A 16,443-nucleotide genomic window follows, 5' to 3' on the forward strand; every position below is an offset into this window, starting at 1 on the left:
TCCTTCATTTATTTCATCTCATTAACCTTCCACTGTTTGTAAAAAGATGTGTCCAGCAGCTCCGTTATCTTCACTGAGTGCTGTCAGCTCAGATCATAATCATCTTATTAGCAAGGAGGCAGGGTTGTCTGAGTCGCTCACCTCATTTAATGGATAGGAGACAGTCAGGATTTAAAATCATTACTGCATCATACGGTAAACCAAACAGGTTAATTCAAAGCATATCAAAGCTGCAGCAATGAGACTCACTCTAATATTGTTATAACAATTCCTTGGGGATGGTGGGTGGCACATGGAGCAGACGGATGTACTGATGGATGGGCAGTCTCTCCTTCCTCATTCTCTCAAACCAAACTCTGGAACCCAATCTAGAGCAAAAGGAACACAAAACCTTTCCCGTCCCATCATCTGTGAAAGAGAGGCTCAATGGGCACCTTTCAATTCTTGGGTAAAAGCAGAGTGTGGGCACAAAGCAAAAGGGAGCTTAACCCCAAATTGAGCCAGTATTATACCTGACATGAGAGTATTTGGCTGCTAAAGGAGTCTTGTAGTGCAGCAGTAATGTCCCTAACCTTAATTTTGCAAGGAATTAAGGGATACGGGGGAGAGTGACGGTAGGTGGCGTTGAAATGCCCATCAGTCATGATTGAATGGTGGAGTGGACTCGATGGGCCGAATGGCCTTACATCCACTCCTATATGGTCTTAATTCCCACCTACCATGGAGAACATGTGAATTTAAAATAAAACTTGTGAATGGTGGATGGACTAATACTTTGGTCTATATCAATGGCCCAATTTTTTTTGTCACTTTGACCTTCAAACTCTTCAATTTGGCAAACCCTCTCTCCACCTGCAGAAACCTCTCTCAAAGTAGCCACATAACCAAGCACCATCCCTCTATCCATCCCTGCTACTTCTGAAACAGTGTTCACATTATCCTGACCACAGTTTTGGAAATCCTTACTATAGTCAAAAAATACCAAGAGTCAGTTCAGAAGGCTCCACGTAAAACACTAATGTAATCACAGTGAGCATGGCTCTCCTGTGGTACCAGGTACAGAAGGAAGTGTTCTGTTCCTAGCCACTGACGTCCCTCAACCAAAACAGCAAAAATCAATAGGAACCTCTACCTGATCACTGAACCAAGCAACGTACAGGCCTAAACATCTAATTGTCTCCAGCAGTCTGGTATCTACACACACATGCATCTGCTTCAACACGGTTACAATAAAGCCATTGAAAAAGTCCATAAAACACAACTCAAACTGTGTGAGGCCACGCCAGTTAAGGTTATTTAAAGCAAATAGCATGAGGTAACCACTCAACAACTTTCTGTCAAATGTACTCACTCTCTCTGTGCACACTCAGGGTATGGGGCAGTGCTCCAGCCCAGGACCACCGCTGCTGACGGATCTCCGCCCAGGTTTTCTTGGTTGAGCGCTGTACCACTGCTTCGTAACGCTCCTACAGAAACAGGCGAGAGGAATGACTCAAAGGTAGCGCCTTAGAGGACAACAGAACAGAGCGTCAACTTTTAGGGAATTCGTTACTCGTTCTCTTCATTAGTTCAGAACTGAAGTAGTCACAAATGCTGATCCTTAGAGTCAAGCTAACAGAAATGGAGTGAGATGTTCAGACGCAAAGAAATATTAATTGAAGGCAAATAGGAAGGAAACAGAAAAAGTTGTTTGTTCCATTATTTCTTGTCAAATGTCGATATTTTCATTAAACATATCCAGTTGTTAAAAGAAAACATTTCCTTTCATGAAAATTACTTTGGTAGCATTAACCACATATGTTTTGAATGTTATTTCAGGGAAAAACATGTATGTTGCCTGGCCTGTTAAATGTCCAGGTTGATTTTGGTTTAGTGAAAACCGCATTCTATTACATGTACCATTTTATATCCTAATATATAATGTATGTTATTTTTTGAATGGGGAGGCAGTGTACTTCAAGATCTGAGCACTTTGTTACATCACCATCTCTGCCGCTGAGATGATTTGTTAGTGTAATAATGGCATCTAAACATGTGCTCATCTTGGTCAGTACAATACACAACTGTAGGGAAAAAAAACCTGGAATCCTTAATAGCAGTTGTCTTAAAACTTGGCATTTTCCAGAATCTATCCTTTAGGATTCAACTCAGAACAATTTGACATTATAATTGGCAGAAGGAATATAAAAGAGTTGAATAAAGTCAGCAATCTCACAACTAAGCAATTACCTGTCATTGAATGAAATTAGTCTTCAGCAATAGCACAAAGAAACTTCTCAATAGGAGAAGAAATATGTAAGACATGGAGGTGTATCTGTTAACACCCCTTGGAAGCTACAGCCTCACTCCAATTTGACCCTCCTAAATTTTAGTCATCATTACAATTGGTCATAGAGAGTCGTAGAGATGTATAGCACGGTCACGTAGATGAAGGAAAACAAAATAATTTTCTGCCATCTAATTGCAATATTATTTTGTCAGGGTGATGTTTCTGATCATGGTATTACATCAAACTTCATTTTAACTGGCACCTTATAAACTGACACTTCTGTCAAACTGGAAAAAATTATATTCTTCAATTACTGCAAACTTTTACTGTATTATTCCATCCAATTATTATAGTTTTTTTTTAAAAGTTATTTATCTCAATGTAAATATACTTGTTGTTCATTTGAATGGCCACATGAAATTTCAGCAGCTGATTCAATTTCAGGTCAATTTCTTCTCAAACATATCATCAGTTGATTTATTTACTCCTCAGTTACTGCAATTTCCGAGGAGACAGTTGAGGGTGCGAGTGAGAAGGCTCTCTGGCAGTAGGTTTTATTTATTGCAAAGTTGCATTATTATTTAAGCAATGGATGTTGTATATAAATTCTAACAGTGAGGTCTCTACATCCTGCATTATGTTTCTATTACTTAGTGCGTGCTTTTACATTGATTATGTGGACGTCTTGATTATCCGGAATATTTGATTGAACGGTACACTCCTGGTCCCTTGTTTGATATCACACAACATCAGGTTATAGTCCAACAGGTATGTTTGAAAGTACAAGCTTTTGAAGCGCTGATTCCTTGTCAGGTAGTGAGTGGGGCAGGATCATAGGATACAAAATTTATAGTAAAAGATCAAAGTTTCAAACAACTGCTGCAATGTAATGAACAAACCAAGATTGCTGTTAAGTCTTTAATCTTTTAGAATGGGTTGCAGAATTTTGATTCATTAATATGTAAATCCCAGAACTTCTTTCAAATCGCTTTCCTGAAATAACTTAAGGTTTTATAAAAATTCTTTCACACAATCATACTCTCACAGACCCTCTCTCATACACATGCTCTCTCTCAGACACTACCCCCCACACTCACACTGACGTACATACCCTCTCACAGGCATATACTCCATCACATTCATGCACTCACACCCTCTCTCCCACACACACACACACACACGTCTTTGGGGTGAATTTGCATTTGCAGATACATTCTATTTTGTTCAAAAAACACATAATCTGCAGGAAGTCAATCCATGTAACATTTTATAAATTCCTACTTTGGAAATAGAACCACTCTGACTCAAGATTGGAATACAGAGAGACTCTAACCTCACACCTTTAATGCATTGTCTGAACTGAGATGTCACTTTTTTTTCTATGAAACCTTAAGTTATCTCAGGAATGTGACTTGAAAGAAGTTCTGGGATTAACTTATTAATGAATCAAAACCTGCAACCCATTCTAAGTGATTAAAGACTTAACAGCAATCTCGGTTTGTTCAATAAACCGCATCAGTTGTATGACACTTTGATCTCTTACTATAAATTCTGTGTTCTGTGACCTTGCCCCACTAGCTACCTGATGAAGGAGCTGCTCTGAAAGCTTGTACTTCCAAATAAACCTGTGTGACTATAACCTGGTGTTGTGTGATTTTTAACTTTGTCCACCCCAATCCAACACCGGCTCCTCCACATCATGGGTCCCATAGTTGTTAGGAAATAAAACGTTTACTGTATTTGGAGGAGGGTCATGTGCTCTAGTTCAAATTGGGGTGTTTAAGATTATATTGCAGAGCTATTTTAATTGGGTCTACGCAACAAGTGCAGACCTCTGTTATCTTCACATATTGGACCATGTTGCCTCTTTACTAAATGGAAATGGATGAGGTAGCTGTATCACATCTGGGCCAAGAATCATTACGTTTCGTCCATATTGGAGTCTGAAGATCAGTGAAGATTACAATTCAAACCTGGAGTTCAGGTTCCCTCAGGAACTCAACACTTCTTGTAAAAAATTCATTTACAGGATGTCCGCTAGACCAGCATTTATTGCCCATCCCTAATTGCCCGGAGGGACAGTTTAAAGTCAACCACATTGCTGTGGGTCTGGAGCCACATGTAGTCCAGACCAGGTAAAGATGGCAGTTTCCTTCCCTAAAGGACATGAAGTGAGCCAGATCGGTTTTTCCGACAATCAACAAAGGCTTCACGGGCAGCGTTAGATACTTAATTCTAGATTGGTTTTTACTGAATTCAAATTCCACCATCTGCCATGGCAGGGGTCAAACCCAGGTCTCCAGGACATTACGTGGGTCTCTGGATTAATAATCGAGCGATCATACCGCTAGGCATCGTCTTCCCCTTCTCTGGCACTGCCAGGCCTGTAATGATGCTGATTTCTGCAGGCAGGTTGATACATACCTTGTTCTTCTGCAGCTTTAGCCGCTGCCTTTCCTCGAGTATAGCTCGTCTCTTCTCTATTTTCAGCCTCTGTTCCTCCAGCCTCCTCCTGCGATCTTCCATTTGCTTCTCTCGGAGCATCTTTGCCTTTTCTTCCCTCTCCAGCCATATTGACTTCTTAGCAGCTAACAGGGAAATGTAAAGGAGAGTGTGAGAGAGATAGAAAAAGGGAGGAAGAAAGCGACAGAGGGAGTGGGGGTAAAAGGAAGTGGGGAGACCAAAAGATAGAGAAGAGGAAATCAAATGGAAGGTAGGCAGGAATGGAATAAAGTATGGAGAAAATAGATAGAGGGAAAGAAGAAGAGAGAGAAGGGAGGAAGAAGTTAAAAGCAGAGAAAAGTGAAAGAGGAGAGAAAGAGAGAGGTGGAGAGAATGAGGAATGAAGAAAGGGAAAAATGAAGAAAACAGAAGATGAAACAAAAACAAAGATGAATTGTAAGATGTTATTATTTGTCAACCACATGAAATTGGCGAGAGACTATTTCCTTCCATCCCTCTGTCTGGTTCAGTAAATGGGAGTCCCACAGATTACAGGGTGTGAGGGGAATAGATCTGCAGGAAAAGGAAGTGAAACCATCATTTATCATGACAGCAACTGAAGGAAGTCTCTGTTTGTAGCTGCACATGCCATTGTGAGGGTTGCTGGAATCCTGGGTAAGATGCTGAGGATGATGGGATTTTACTTTTTAGAAACACACTCCACTGCAGCAATTTGTGTTCAAAGCTGCCCCATAAAGATTGTTGGTCCAATTTCTTCAAAAGCAAACAGGGAGGGAGAAAACAAAACAAATTGCATTTATCTAGCACTCTTCATGGCCATCAAATGTCTCTTGGTGCGTTTAGGCCAATAAATACTTTTGAAGTGTAGTCACTGTGATAGAGTAAACAGGAGTGCCAGTTTGCACGCAGCAAGATCCTACAAATAACATGACAACCAGCAGACAATCCGTTTTTGTGATGTTGCTTGAGGAACCAATATTGGCCAGACCACTACGGATAAATGCCCTGCTCGCCTTCATAAAAGAGCCACGGGATCATCTCCATCTCTCCAAGCAGGCAGACGAGGTCTAAGTTTAACGTTTTATCCTCCAATATGGCTGCTCTCCTCATGCTTAGGATCTTGAACCACAAGTTTGAGACTCGCAGATGAGAGCGTTGCCAACTAAGCCATCACCAACACTCCAAATGAATTGGCCAAATGATCATCCTGTGTTCTAGATTCCACTAGAATTTCCCCTGGAAACAAACTCTCGGTGTCTACCCTGTCAAGCCTCTTTGGGATCTCAATTCTTTCAATGAGATCCCCTCTCCTTCTTGTAGACTCCAGAAAGCATTGCCCTGCCTGTCATTATTGTCTCAATCTGATGAACCTTCCTGCACTGTTTCCAAAGCAAAGATTGCCTTCACCAGGGCAGCACAGTGGCTCAGTGGTTAGTACTGCTGCCTCATAACACCGGGGTCCCAGGTTCAATTTCAGCCTCAGGCGACTGTGTGGAGTTTGCACATTCTCCCCGTGTCTGCATGGGTTTCCTCTGGGAACTCCGGTTTCCTCCCACAGTCCACAGATGTGCAGGTCAGGTGAATTGGCCATGATAAATTGCCCATAGTGTTAGGTGCATCAGTCAGAGGGAAATGGTTCTGGGTGGGTTACTGTTCGGAGGGTCAGTGTGGATTTGTTGGGCCGAAGGGCCTGTTTCCACACTGTAATAATCTAATCTAAATATTTGTGCAAAAAGCTAGACACAGTAATCCAGATGTGGTCTCAACTGTAGCCAGACACACTTCATTTTGTACTCCAATGCCCTTAAATGTGCCATTTGACTTCCCAATGCATGCTAACTGTTTGCATACCTTGTTCAAGAACATCCAACTTCCACTGAATATCAACATTTCTAAGTTTCACACCTTTTAAGAAATACTTTGCTTTTCTATTCTCACCCCAAAAGTGAATACATTCACAATTCTCCCCATCTGTTACCCTGCTGCCTACCCTGTAACCTGTCAGTGTTCCTTTGCTGTCTCTTTCTAACCAGTTTCTTCATCCCCCCTCCCCCCATCTTGTCTCAGCCGAATCCCTCCAGCCCGGCACCGCCTTCCTGACCTGCAGTCTTCTTCTTGACCTCTCCGCCTCCACCCTACTCCGACCTATCACCCTCACCTTGACCTCTTTCCACCTGTCACATTTCCAACGCCCCTCCTCCAAGTCCCTCCTCCCTACCTTTTATCTTCTCCTGCTGAACACTCTCTGCTCATTCCTGAAGAAGGGCATGTGCCCGAAACGTCGAATCTTCTGTTCCCTAGATGCTGCCTGACCTGCTGTGCTGTTCCAGCAATAAAGTTTCGGCTTTGATCTCCAGCGTCTGCAGACCTCACTTTCTCCTCTTTCTAACCACCCCCCCCACACCCACTTGTTTACATTCTCATCGGGGTTTGTGTCACCAGCAAACCTAGAGACATCACCCTCTGCCTCTTTGCTGAAGTCATTAATGTAGATTGGACTGAAGGGTCTGTTTCCATGCTGTACATCTCTGTGACTCTAACTCCACTGGTCTCTACCTGCCATTCCATTAACGGCCTCCATTAGCAGCTATTCATTCTCCCAGGCTGACAAAAACTTTACAATCCCCTTGTATGTCCAATTGTTTTTTTTCTCTCTCTCTCTCTGGGCTCTATCTCCACCTATTGTTTACTCCTTCCCCTTCACCCATCCCTTTTCCAGCATATATACCAACCTCTTCCCCAGACACAATCAGCTCTGGACCCAAAACGCTAACTTTGCTTTTTCTCCAAGGATACTGCCAGACCTACTGGGTGTTTACAGCAGTTTGATTTCCAGTATCCACAGTTCTTGGTTTTTTTAAAAAATTGTTTTCATAGAATCCCTACAGCTTGGAAACAGGCCGCTTGGCCCAACAAGTCCACAGCGACCCTCCAAAGAGTAACCCACCCCGACCCATTCCCTACCACTCTATATTTACCCCTGACTAATGCATCTAACCTACACATCCCTGAATACTATGGGCAATTTAGAATGGCCCAATTCACCTAACCTGCACATCTTTGGATTGTGGGAGGAAACTGGAATACACACACGCAGATACGGGGAGAATGTGCAAACTTCACACGGTCACCCAAGGCGGGAATCGAACCCAAGTCCCTAGCACTGTGAGGTGGCAGTGCTAACCACTGAGGCACCGTGCCAACACGACTCGATGATACCTTGTTAACAATCCCCAATCCATTATGATATATTACCCCCATCTCGAAAAGCCTTTATCGTGTGCATCGGCCTTTTGTGTGGCCCCTGATATTTTTTGGAAATTGAAGTGTTCTGCGTCTTTATCGATCCTTCCAGCCACATTCCCAAAAAACACCACTAAAGTTGTGAATGATTTCTTCATAAATCCATGTTGATTCTACCCCTGATCGTACTCTGACTTTCTAAATGCATTGTTAATAAGTTCTAGCATTTCGCTGATGACTGACGTTTTCTTTTGTGTACACAATTCTCAAAGTCCAGAGGATTCTCTGTTAGCTCCTCCAATTTAATACATCAGTGAATTTCTGAGGAAACACTACATTGCTAGAGTTGCTGCCCTTCAGAGAAACAGAGGCACTTTCAGGTGGAGATCCAATAGCCCCTTTTCACCAACCAAATACTGGGAAGGCTGAAGCCAGTGTATTTGGTTCCCCCGAAACTTAATCAACATCTGTATTTCTAGCAGTTGTCTGAACCAGTCCCAGAGTGTTTGTGATCTCGGTGTCGTGTTTGATCCCAAGACCACCATATTTCTGCTCCGTCACCAAGACTGCCTGAAGCTCACGTCCTGCTGAAATCCCGAACTGTGTTTTTTTAAAAAAAACCTTTAAATTTGACGACTCCATCCTTGACCGGCGTCCCACATTCCATAACTTTGAGATCATTCCCAAAGCTCCACTGTTCCTTTCCGAACTCACATTGCATCTTGTTCTGGTATCGCCACTGCGTTGGCTCCTAGTCCAAAGTGTCCCATTTTGCTCCTCTCTGTCTCCGTAATCTCCTGCAGCCCCGAAGCCATCTGTGATTTATTCCTGACGTTCTGGCCTCTTGATGATCCCAAGTTTTGATCACCCCCATGACTGATGGCCGTGACTTCTTTGGTCTATTCCCTGAGCGAGAAGATCCGATTCCTGAACATTTCCCCCTTCCTGTCTCCCCTTCACTTTAAGACACTCCTTAAAAACTACTTCTTTGACAAAGCTTCTGGTTATTTGTGCTAATACCTCCCTGTGTGACACAATACAAAGGCAGAGATGAGGGCAGAGGAGCTGAAGTAGGGCAGAGGAGCTGAAGTAGGCCATCAGCCCATCGAGTTTGCTCCACCACCCAATGAGATCATGGTTGATCTGATCATCCACAACTCCACTTTCCTTTTTCCCAAAACCTTTGATCCCTTTACAGATTAAAACTCTGTCTAACCCAGCCTTGAATATAATTAACAATCCATCCTCTTCTGCCGTCTGTGGCAAATAGGTCCACAGACTCTCTATTCTGAGAAATATTTCCTCAATAGATTAGATTACTTACAGTGTGGAAACAGGTCCTTCGGCCCAACAAGTCCACACCGACCCGCCGAAGCGTAACCCACCCATTCCCCTACATTTACTCCTTACCTAACACTACGGGCAATTTAGCCTGGCCAATTCACCTGACCTGCACATCTTTGGATTGTGGGAGGAAACCGGAGCACCCGGAGGAAACCCACGCAGACACAGGGAGAATGTGCAAACTCCACAGTCAGTCGCCTGAGTCGGGAATTGAACCCGGGTCTCTGGCGCTGTGAGGCAGCAGTGCTAACCACTGCACCACCGTGCTGCCCACAGATTGGGTCATCTGACCCAATACTCTGAGATTAAGCCCCTCTGGTCTCAGACTCTCCAACAAAAAAAACAGACTCTCTACATCCATCATGTAAAGCCCCTAAAGTCCTTTACCCTTGGATTCCTCAAAACTCCAATGAGTACAAGCCCAACCTACTCAACTTCTCCTCCTAAGAACATCCCTCCAGATCCAGAATTAACCTAACGAACCTTCTTTGGACTGCCTCTAGTCCATCTTTCCTTAGATAAGAGGACCAAAACTGCTCAGTGTTTCAGCTATGGTCCGACTAGCATCTTGCATAGTTTTAGAAAGTCTTCTCTTTTGTTATCCTTCATTCCCTTTTGAAACGCCGACATTTGCCTTCCCCTATTACCCACTGAATCTACTCACTATCCCCTAAATCCCTCTGTGCTGTAGCTTTCTGCAGTCTTTCTCCATTTAAATAATATTCAGCGCTTATAGTCTTCCTTCATGGTGATGGTGTCTGTGGGATTGGAAGGTAGTACTTAAGTGCTACAGTGCCTCTTATAGATGGTACACACTGCTGCCATTTGGTGCCAATGGTGGAAGGAATGCATGCTGGGAAGGTGGTGGATGGGGCATTGATCAGGCAGCTGCTTTCATCTGGACGGTGTTGAGCTCCTGGAGTGCTGTTGGGGCTGCACTCATCCGTCACACTCCTGTCCTGCACTTTTCAGGCAGTGGACAGGGTGTTGGAGAGTCACATTCCACAGAAGGTGCCAGCCCTGTCTTGTTCCTGCATCTTTCTGTCTGTTCCCAGTAGAATTTGTGGCTGCTTGTGACTCCTGATGATGGTGGAGAATGGGAATGGCTTTGGACTAGGACACAGCGCCATCGGAAGTATGATTAGTGAAAATCTTTTAAAAGATTTAATCAGCCCTGCTGGCCAGAATAGCTTCCACTAACTTTCTTGGAAGTCACTGCATATTTATAAATAAGAATGCTTTTTTACATTTGTTCTTATTGCCTAATGATGCCTCTTGGCCTCATTCAGTCACGGAAACCAAGTTAATTATTCATGAAGTGCAGCAGACTGTCTTCACACTGATAAAATATTCAACGTTAATGAATGTTGCAAAGCAATCTGGAACTGGATTGGAACTTGACTGGTCAGAGCCCAAACTATTGCAATCTCTCAATGAATTGAGAGGGCTATGGACATGGGACGATTGAGAGTGGGACCAGCTGGGTAGCTCCTTCATGAGACGGTACAGACACGATGGGTCAAGTGGCCTCTCACTGCATTGTAAAATTCTATGATTCTCCTTCAACCCCGGGCAAGCTCCTGACTTGTTTCTTTGCTGAGTCTGACACTTCCATTCTTCCTCGTCCTCAGAGCTGCAGAAATCCTTAATCAGATCAAATACATTCGGACTGGAGTGCCATTGATAGACACCTCTGCAGGTTTCAGAACTTTCTGTGTCCTCTTTCTGCCCCAACTGGAAAATCTTCTTTCGACTTGGCCTGTAGCTCCAACAACACTCAAAACAACATCAACACTCAACAACCCCCTCCAGGACAAAGCAGCTCCCTTGACTGGCACCCCATCTACCACCTTCAATCGTCACTCCCTGCACCTCTGTGCAGGTGACAGAGTGATGCATTGCAGCAGCTCATCCAGGTTCCTCTGATAGCACCTTATAAACCTACAGCCTTGACCAGCTGGACGGACAAGAACAGTAGGTACAAGGGAGCACCACCAATCGCAAGTTCCCCTCACCATCCTGACTTAGAAATATATAGCCATTCCTTCACTATCGCTGGGTCAAAATCCTGAAAATGCCTCCTGAACGGCACTGCCAGTGAATACACGTCGAGTCTGGTGACCAACCACCACCTTCTCAAGGGCAGTTAGGGATTAATAATAAATTCTGGCTTAGTCTGCAATGCCCACATCGTGCAAACTCTACGTAACTCTCCATTGTTATCATTTTTCATTCACAGAATCCCCATAGTGTAGAAGCAAGCTATTTGGCCCACACTGACCCTCCAAAGAGAATCCCACCCAGACCCACCCCTCTAGCTTATAACCCTGCATTTTCCAGGGCTAACCCACCCACCCTGCACATCCCTAGACACGACAGGCAATTTAGCATGGCCAATCCACCTAACCTGCACGTCTATGGACTGTGGGAGGAAACCGGAACACCCGGAGGAGACGCCTGCAGACACAGGGAGAATGTCCAAACTCCACCCATAGACAGTCACCCGAGGATGGAATCAAACATGGGTCCTTGGCGCTGTAAGGCAGCAGTGCGAAACCCTAAGCCACCATGTTGTCCAATCCTGCACTAGAGATCCAAGAGTCAATCAATATGGCCATCCATTGGAGTTTTGTTCCAATTCTACCTCCCTTCCTGCCCTCAAAAACGTTCTGTTTATTTATGTGTTTAACCTCCCCTCTCACTCCTACACTGACCTCAGACCCCCTCACAAATTCCTTCACTCTATTTACTTCTGGCCTGTTTGATGGTTGCTTGTTGTTCTTTAACATTAAAATGACGTGGAAAAGGATGTCCTCCTGAGGTTGGTCATGAGGCGCACTGCTGCCGCGTAAAGAATCAGAGACACGAGATCTAGCCAAACACCAAAGAACTGGCAGGTTGTTTTCATGAGATTATCTAACTGGCACAGATTCCAGAATTGGCAACTCTACAGGAATACACCTTGATATTCAGCAAAAAGCTGTTTTGCAAGGACTTTTCTGGGGAATTTAAATTCATCCTTGAGCTTCCAAATCTGCATGACCTTCACTGGGAGCCAGAAAATTAAAAGGCTATCATCATAATTCAATTCCCCACTCAAACCACCTGCTTCATTTCAGAAAAAAGCTGGCCTCAGTCAACAGCGCTGTGTCACCAAGATCACTTTGATATGTTAGCGCTGGGAGCATCACGGATCTAACCTTGACCTGAAAGAATTGTAGGATGGAGTTTAAAATGCCTCCAGACTTCAATAGATGAACTTCCTGCAGTATTTGGACATTGGAATCAGATCAGACTTAATAGCAGATAGTTGAGTTGTCACAGTCATTAGGGAACAGAACAAGGCCATTTGGCCAGTCAAATCTGATTTGATCATTTCACCATGCCCAGCAGTTGGTGAGGTAAGTACCAGCTTGTTGGCGCCTCAAGAGCACAGCAATGTTTGTGGCTGTCCCTTTACGAATGCAAAAGTTCAAGACTGGCAGTTGGTTTTGGTACGTCTCTCTGCACAGCAAATTTCTGGGAAAAGGGACAGAATGCTCCAGAATCCTTTCAGGGTATCAAACTCCCTTCAGACATTGAGTCGGAATCCCTATTCTCCAGTAACTAATCACAGGACAGAGAGGATGTCACTACGTTATATCAACAAAGACCCTGCCATTACCTTTGACACTTCAACCCCAGCTCCACAAAATCTCACCAAAATCTCAAACAAGACAAAGCAAGTCAGAGTTATGTGGAATCATAGTGTCATACTGCACGGAAACAGACCCTTCAGTCCAACTTGTCTTCACTGACCAGGTTTCCTAAACTAAACTAGAATTATTTACCAGCATTTGACCCGTATCCCTCTCAACCCTTCCTACTCATGTACCTATCCAAATGTCTTTTAAATGTTGTAATTGTATTGGCCTCTACTACCTTCTCTGGCAGCTCATTCCATACATGCACCACCCTCTGTGTGAAAACGTTCCCACCCCCCGCCAACGTCCTTTTTAAATCCTTCCCCTCTCACCTTAAACCTATGCCCTCTACCTTTGAACTCCCCTACCATGGAAAAAACATCTTGGCTATTCAACTTGTCCATGCCCTTCGTGATTTTATGAAGTGCTATAAGGTCAGCCCACAGTCTCCTGCACTCCAGTGAAAGAAGTGCCAGACTATCCAGTCTATTTTTATAACCCTAACCCTCCAGTCCCGGTGATACCCTTGTAAACCTTTCTTGCACCCTCTCTAATTTAATAATTTCTTTCCTGTAGCAGGGGGACCTGAAGTGTACACTTACCGAGATTTTTTGCCCGCTCCTCTCTGCGCTGTCTTGCTAGTCTCTGCCTGTCCTCAGCCTTCAGTCCATCTAGGAGGAAAACAGAGTAGCAATCATTATTCACGCTAATGGAGTTCTCTGGCCATAGTCAGCAAGGTCAGTTCATGTGGGGAGAGGGGACAGCAGGGGCAACCTGGCATGTGCAACAGACAGAACAAAATGGCCATAGTCTTATCTCAACTACCTCTGTTCATCCTGCCACTGACAGTACAACGATAATGCAGCCATTGATCGATATATCTCCATCTACCAGTTTGGAACAGAGCTAGACATAAAGTGTCAGGGATGGACAGCTTTGGGAAGCATAAGCCTTCGGTCACCTTTCCCCATGCCCAGTATGTGACACTTATCGCAAAGCACGTCTCAATTTCTGCACAGTCTGCACCAGAAAACGTTACTCTAAGCAGAATCAGAGTATCTCAGCAAGGATCTATTGAATAGGTTCCAGTGACGTGAGGTCACCTTGGTGAACAGGATTCGTCAGAGGTACTCTGAAATCCAGCAATGTTGCAAAGTTCACACCCTTTCGGTGCAGAATCTGCTGTACGCGTTCTGGCCAATCAGAACCTGGAACGCAGACAGACTTCGAGGTATTAAGAGTCCAGAATGATGGTCTCCATAATCCGTCCCTGTCAGTCAGTCGGTCTACGTGAGGGACAAGAAGAACGTACCAGCCTCAAATAACTGGCTTCTACCTGCCGGTATGTACCACCAAACCCTGCTGCGGAGTAGACTGTTGCTGGGACTGGAGAGTTTGAGTTGTAATAAAAGGCTGGGACATTTTTCACTGAAGTGGAGGAGGTTGACGGGTGACTTTATACAGTTTAAAAAGTCATGAGGGGCATAGATAAGGCGAATAGCAGAAGTACTTTCCCTCGGGTAGGGGAGTTCAAAACTAGGGAGCATATTTTTAAGGTGAGAGGAGAAAGATTTTAAAAAGACATGAGTGGCAATTTTTTTTTGCACAGTGAGTGGAATAAACTGCAAGAGGAAGTGGTGGATTCAGGTATAGTTACAGAGTTTAAAAAACATTTGGATAGGTACATAAGAAAGATTTTGAGAGATATGCAAGGCGAGAGGGAACATGGTCGGTGTGGACTAGTTGGACCAAAGGAGAATGTGAGGACTGCAGATGCTGGAGATCAGAGTCAAAAAGTGTGGTGCTGGAAAAGCACAGCAGGTTAGACAGCATCCGAGGAGCAGGAGAGTTGACGTTTTGAGAGCAAACCCTACATCAGGAATAAAAGCAAATTACTGCAGATGCTGGAATCTGAAACCAAAAGAGAAAATACTGGAAAATCTCAGCAGGTCTGGCAGCATCTGTAAGGAGAGAAAAGAGCTGACGTTTCGAGTCTAACTGACCCTTTGTCAAAACGGGAATCAGGAATGTGGGGCAGGGGGCCCAAGGGGGCTGAGAGGTAAATAGGTGAGGGGTGGGGCTGGGTGGAAGGTCGCTGGGAAGGTGCAGGGGGTAATGGTGATAGGTCAGACAGGAGGGTGGAGTGGATAGGTGGGAAGGAAGGTGGACAGGTAGGATAGTTCAAGAGGGCACTGCGGGGTCAGTTTGTGTGCTGTATGACTCTAAGACTCAGGATGTTAGATTTGAGATACATTTGAAATTCTTTGATGAAACCAAACTGGGAGTGGTGCAGTGAATAAACAGAGGCGCGTATGAGACGGTGCACTACATTAGGAAAAGCAGAAACATCACCTACATCTTTGAGAATAAGGAACAATTTGTGGTTTAAGAAACAAAGCAGAAGCAGCACGCACTCCAGATGCTAGAATTCTTCAAAATGAAATTCTGGAAATACTCAGCTAGTCAGGCAGACTTGCAGAGTATTTCCAAAATATCTGGTCTGTCATAACAGCCGCATTGCAGCTTAGTGATGCAATTAAAAATGCTCACAAAGCACAGAGATTCATTTCGAGGGGCACAGATAGCAGAGGTAGAGAAATGATGCAAAATTTATACGTGAACTTGTTCTGACTGCAGTCCTTAACTGTAAAAGGGACACATCAGAAAATACAAAACAGATTTACAACAATCGTATCGGAACAGAGAGGTTACAACATCAGAGTTAAATTGAATAGGTTTGTTTTTAGCTCAGCAAAGATATCGTTTAAAGAATATGACATTATCCTGTCCAAACCATTCATAGATATGATCAGAATAGTTTCTTTCCAAAGGGGTTCCAAAAGCGGGACCCCCATCCAAATGTTAAAATAGATACTAATAAATCCAGTAGGGAACTAAGAGAACTGTTATAACGCAGTGAGTGGCTAGAACGTAGAACTCACCATGACAGGTGAAAATGAGACGTACATGAGAGAACCAGAATGAATGATCAAAGCTGAGGCAGAAAGATTGGGAAGATACCTGCATGGATTATAAACACCAAAACCAACTTGCTGGGCCGAATGGCCTGATTCTAGGTTGTGAATGCTATCTCATTTGACACTGACCAGCAGCAGAGGACACACCCACAATGGAGTGGCAAGACAAGGAAAGGAAAATTCAGAAGAGATAGAGTCATTGAGTTATACAGCATGAAACAGGCCCTTTGGGCTAACCCATCCATGCTGACCAGATATCCCACCCCGCCCTCCCCCAAGCCAGCCTCAGACACTCCAGGGGGAAACAGCCCCAGCTTAGTCAGTCTGTCCTTGCAGCTCAAACGCTCCAGTCCAGCACCTCCTTTGTAAATCTTTTCTGATTCTTTTCAAGTTTCACAACATCCTTCCTAAAGCAGGAAGACCACATATGCAATATTCCTAAAGAGTCCTCACCAATGTTTTT

The 16,443-nt window shown here is 44.1% G+C and overlaps 1 protein-coding gene across 4 annotated transcripts in view; it reads right to left on the reverse strand.

Annotated features, from left to right (window-relative positions):
• Positions 1-16,443, reverse strand: part of map7d1a (MAP7 domain containing 1a) — a 260,340-nt gene that overhangs the window by 63,592 nt on the left and 180,305 nt on the right. For all 4 annotated transcript variants that reach the window (XM_043717932.2, XM_043717931.2, XM_043717933.2 and 1 more), the window contains exons 3-5: positions 13,605-13,673; positions 4,694-4,857; positions 1,352-1,466 (exon numbers count right to left, since the gene is read on the reverse strand). In XM_043717932.2, the coding sequence (XP_043573867.1) occupies positions 1,352-1,466; positions 4,694-4,857; positions 13,605-13,673 (348 nt within the window). The remainder of the gene's footprint in view (positions 1-1,351; positions 1,467-4,693; positions 4,858-13,604; positions 13,674-16,443) is intronic.

Source organism: Chiloscyllium plagiosum, unplaced genomic scaffold (assembly GCF_037043375.1).
Source record: "Chiloscyllium plagiosum isolate Xiang-an unplaced genomic scaffold, Cpla_swu_hap1 HiC_scaffold_30, whole genome shotgun sequence".
Classification (NCBI taxonomy): domain Eukaryota; kingdom Metazoa; phylum Chordata; class Chondrichthyes; order Orectolobiformes; family Hemiscylliidae; genus Chiloscyllium; species Chiloscyllium plagiosum.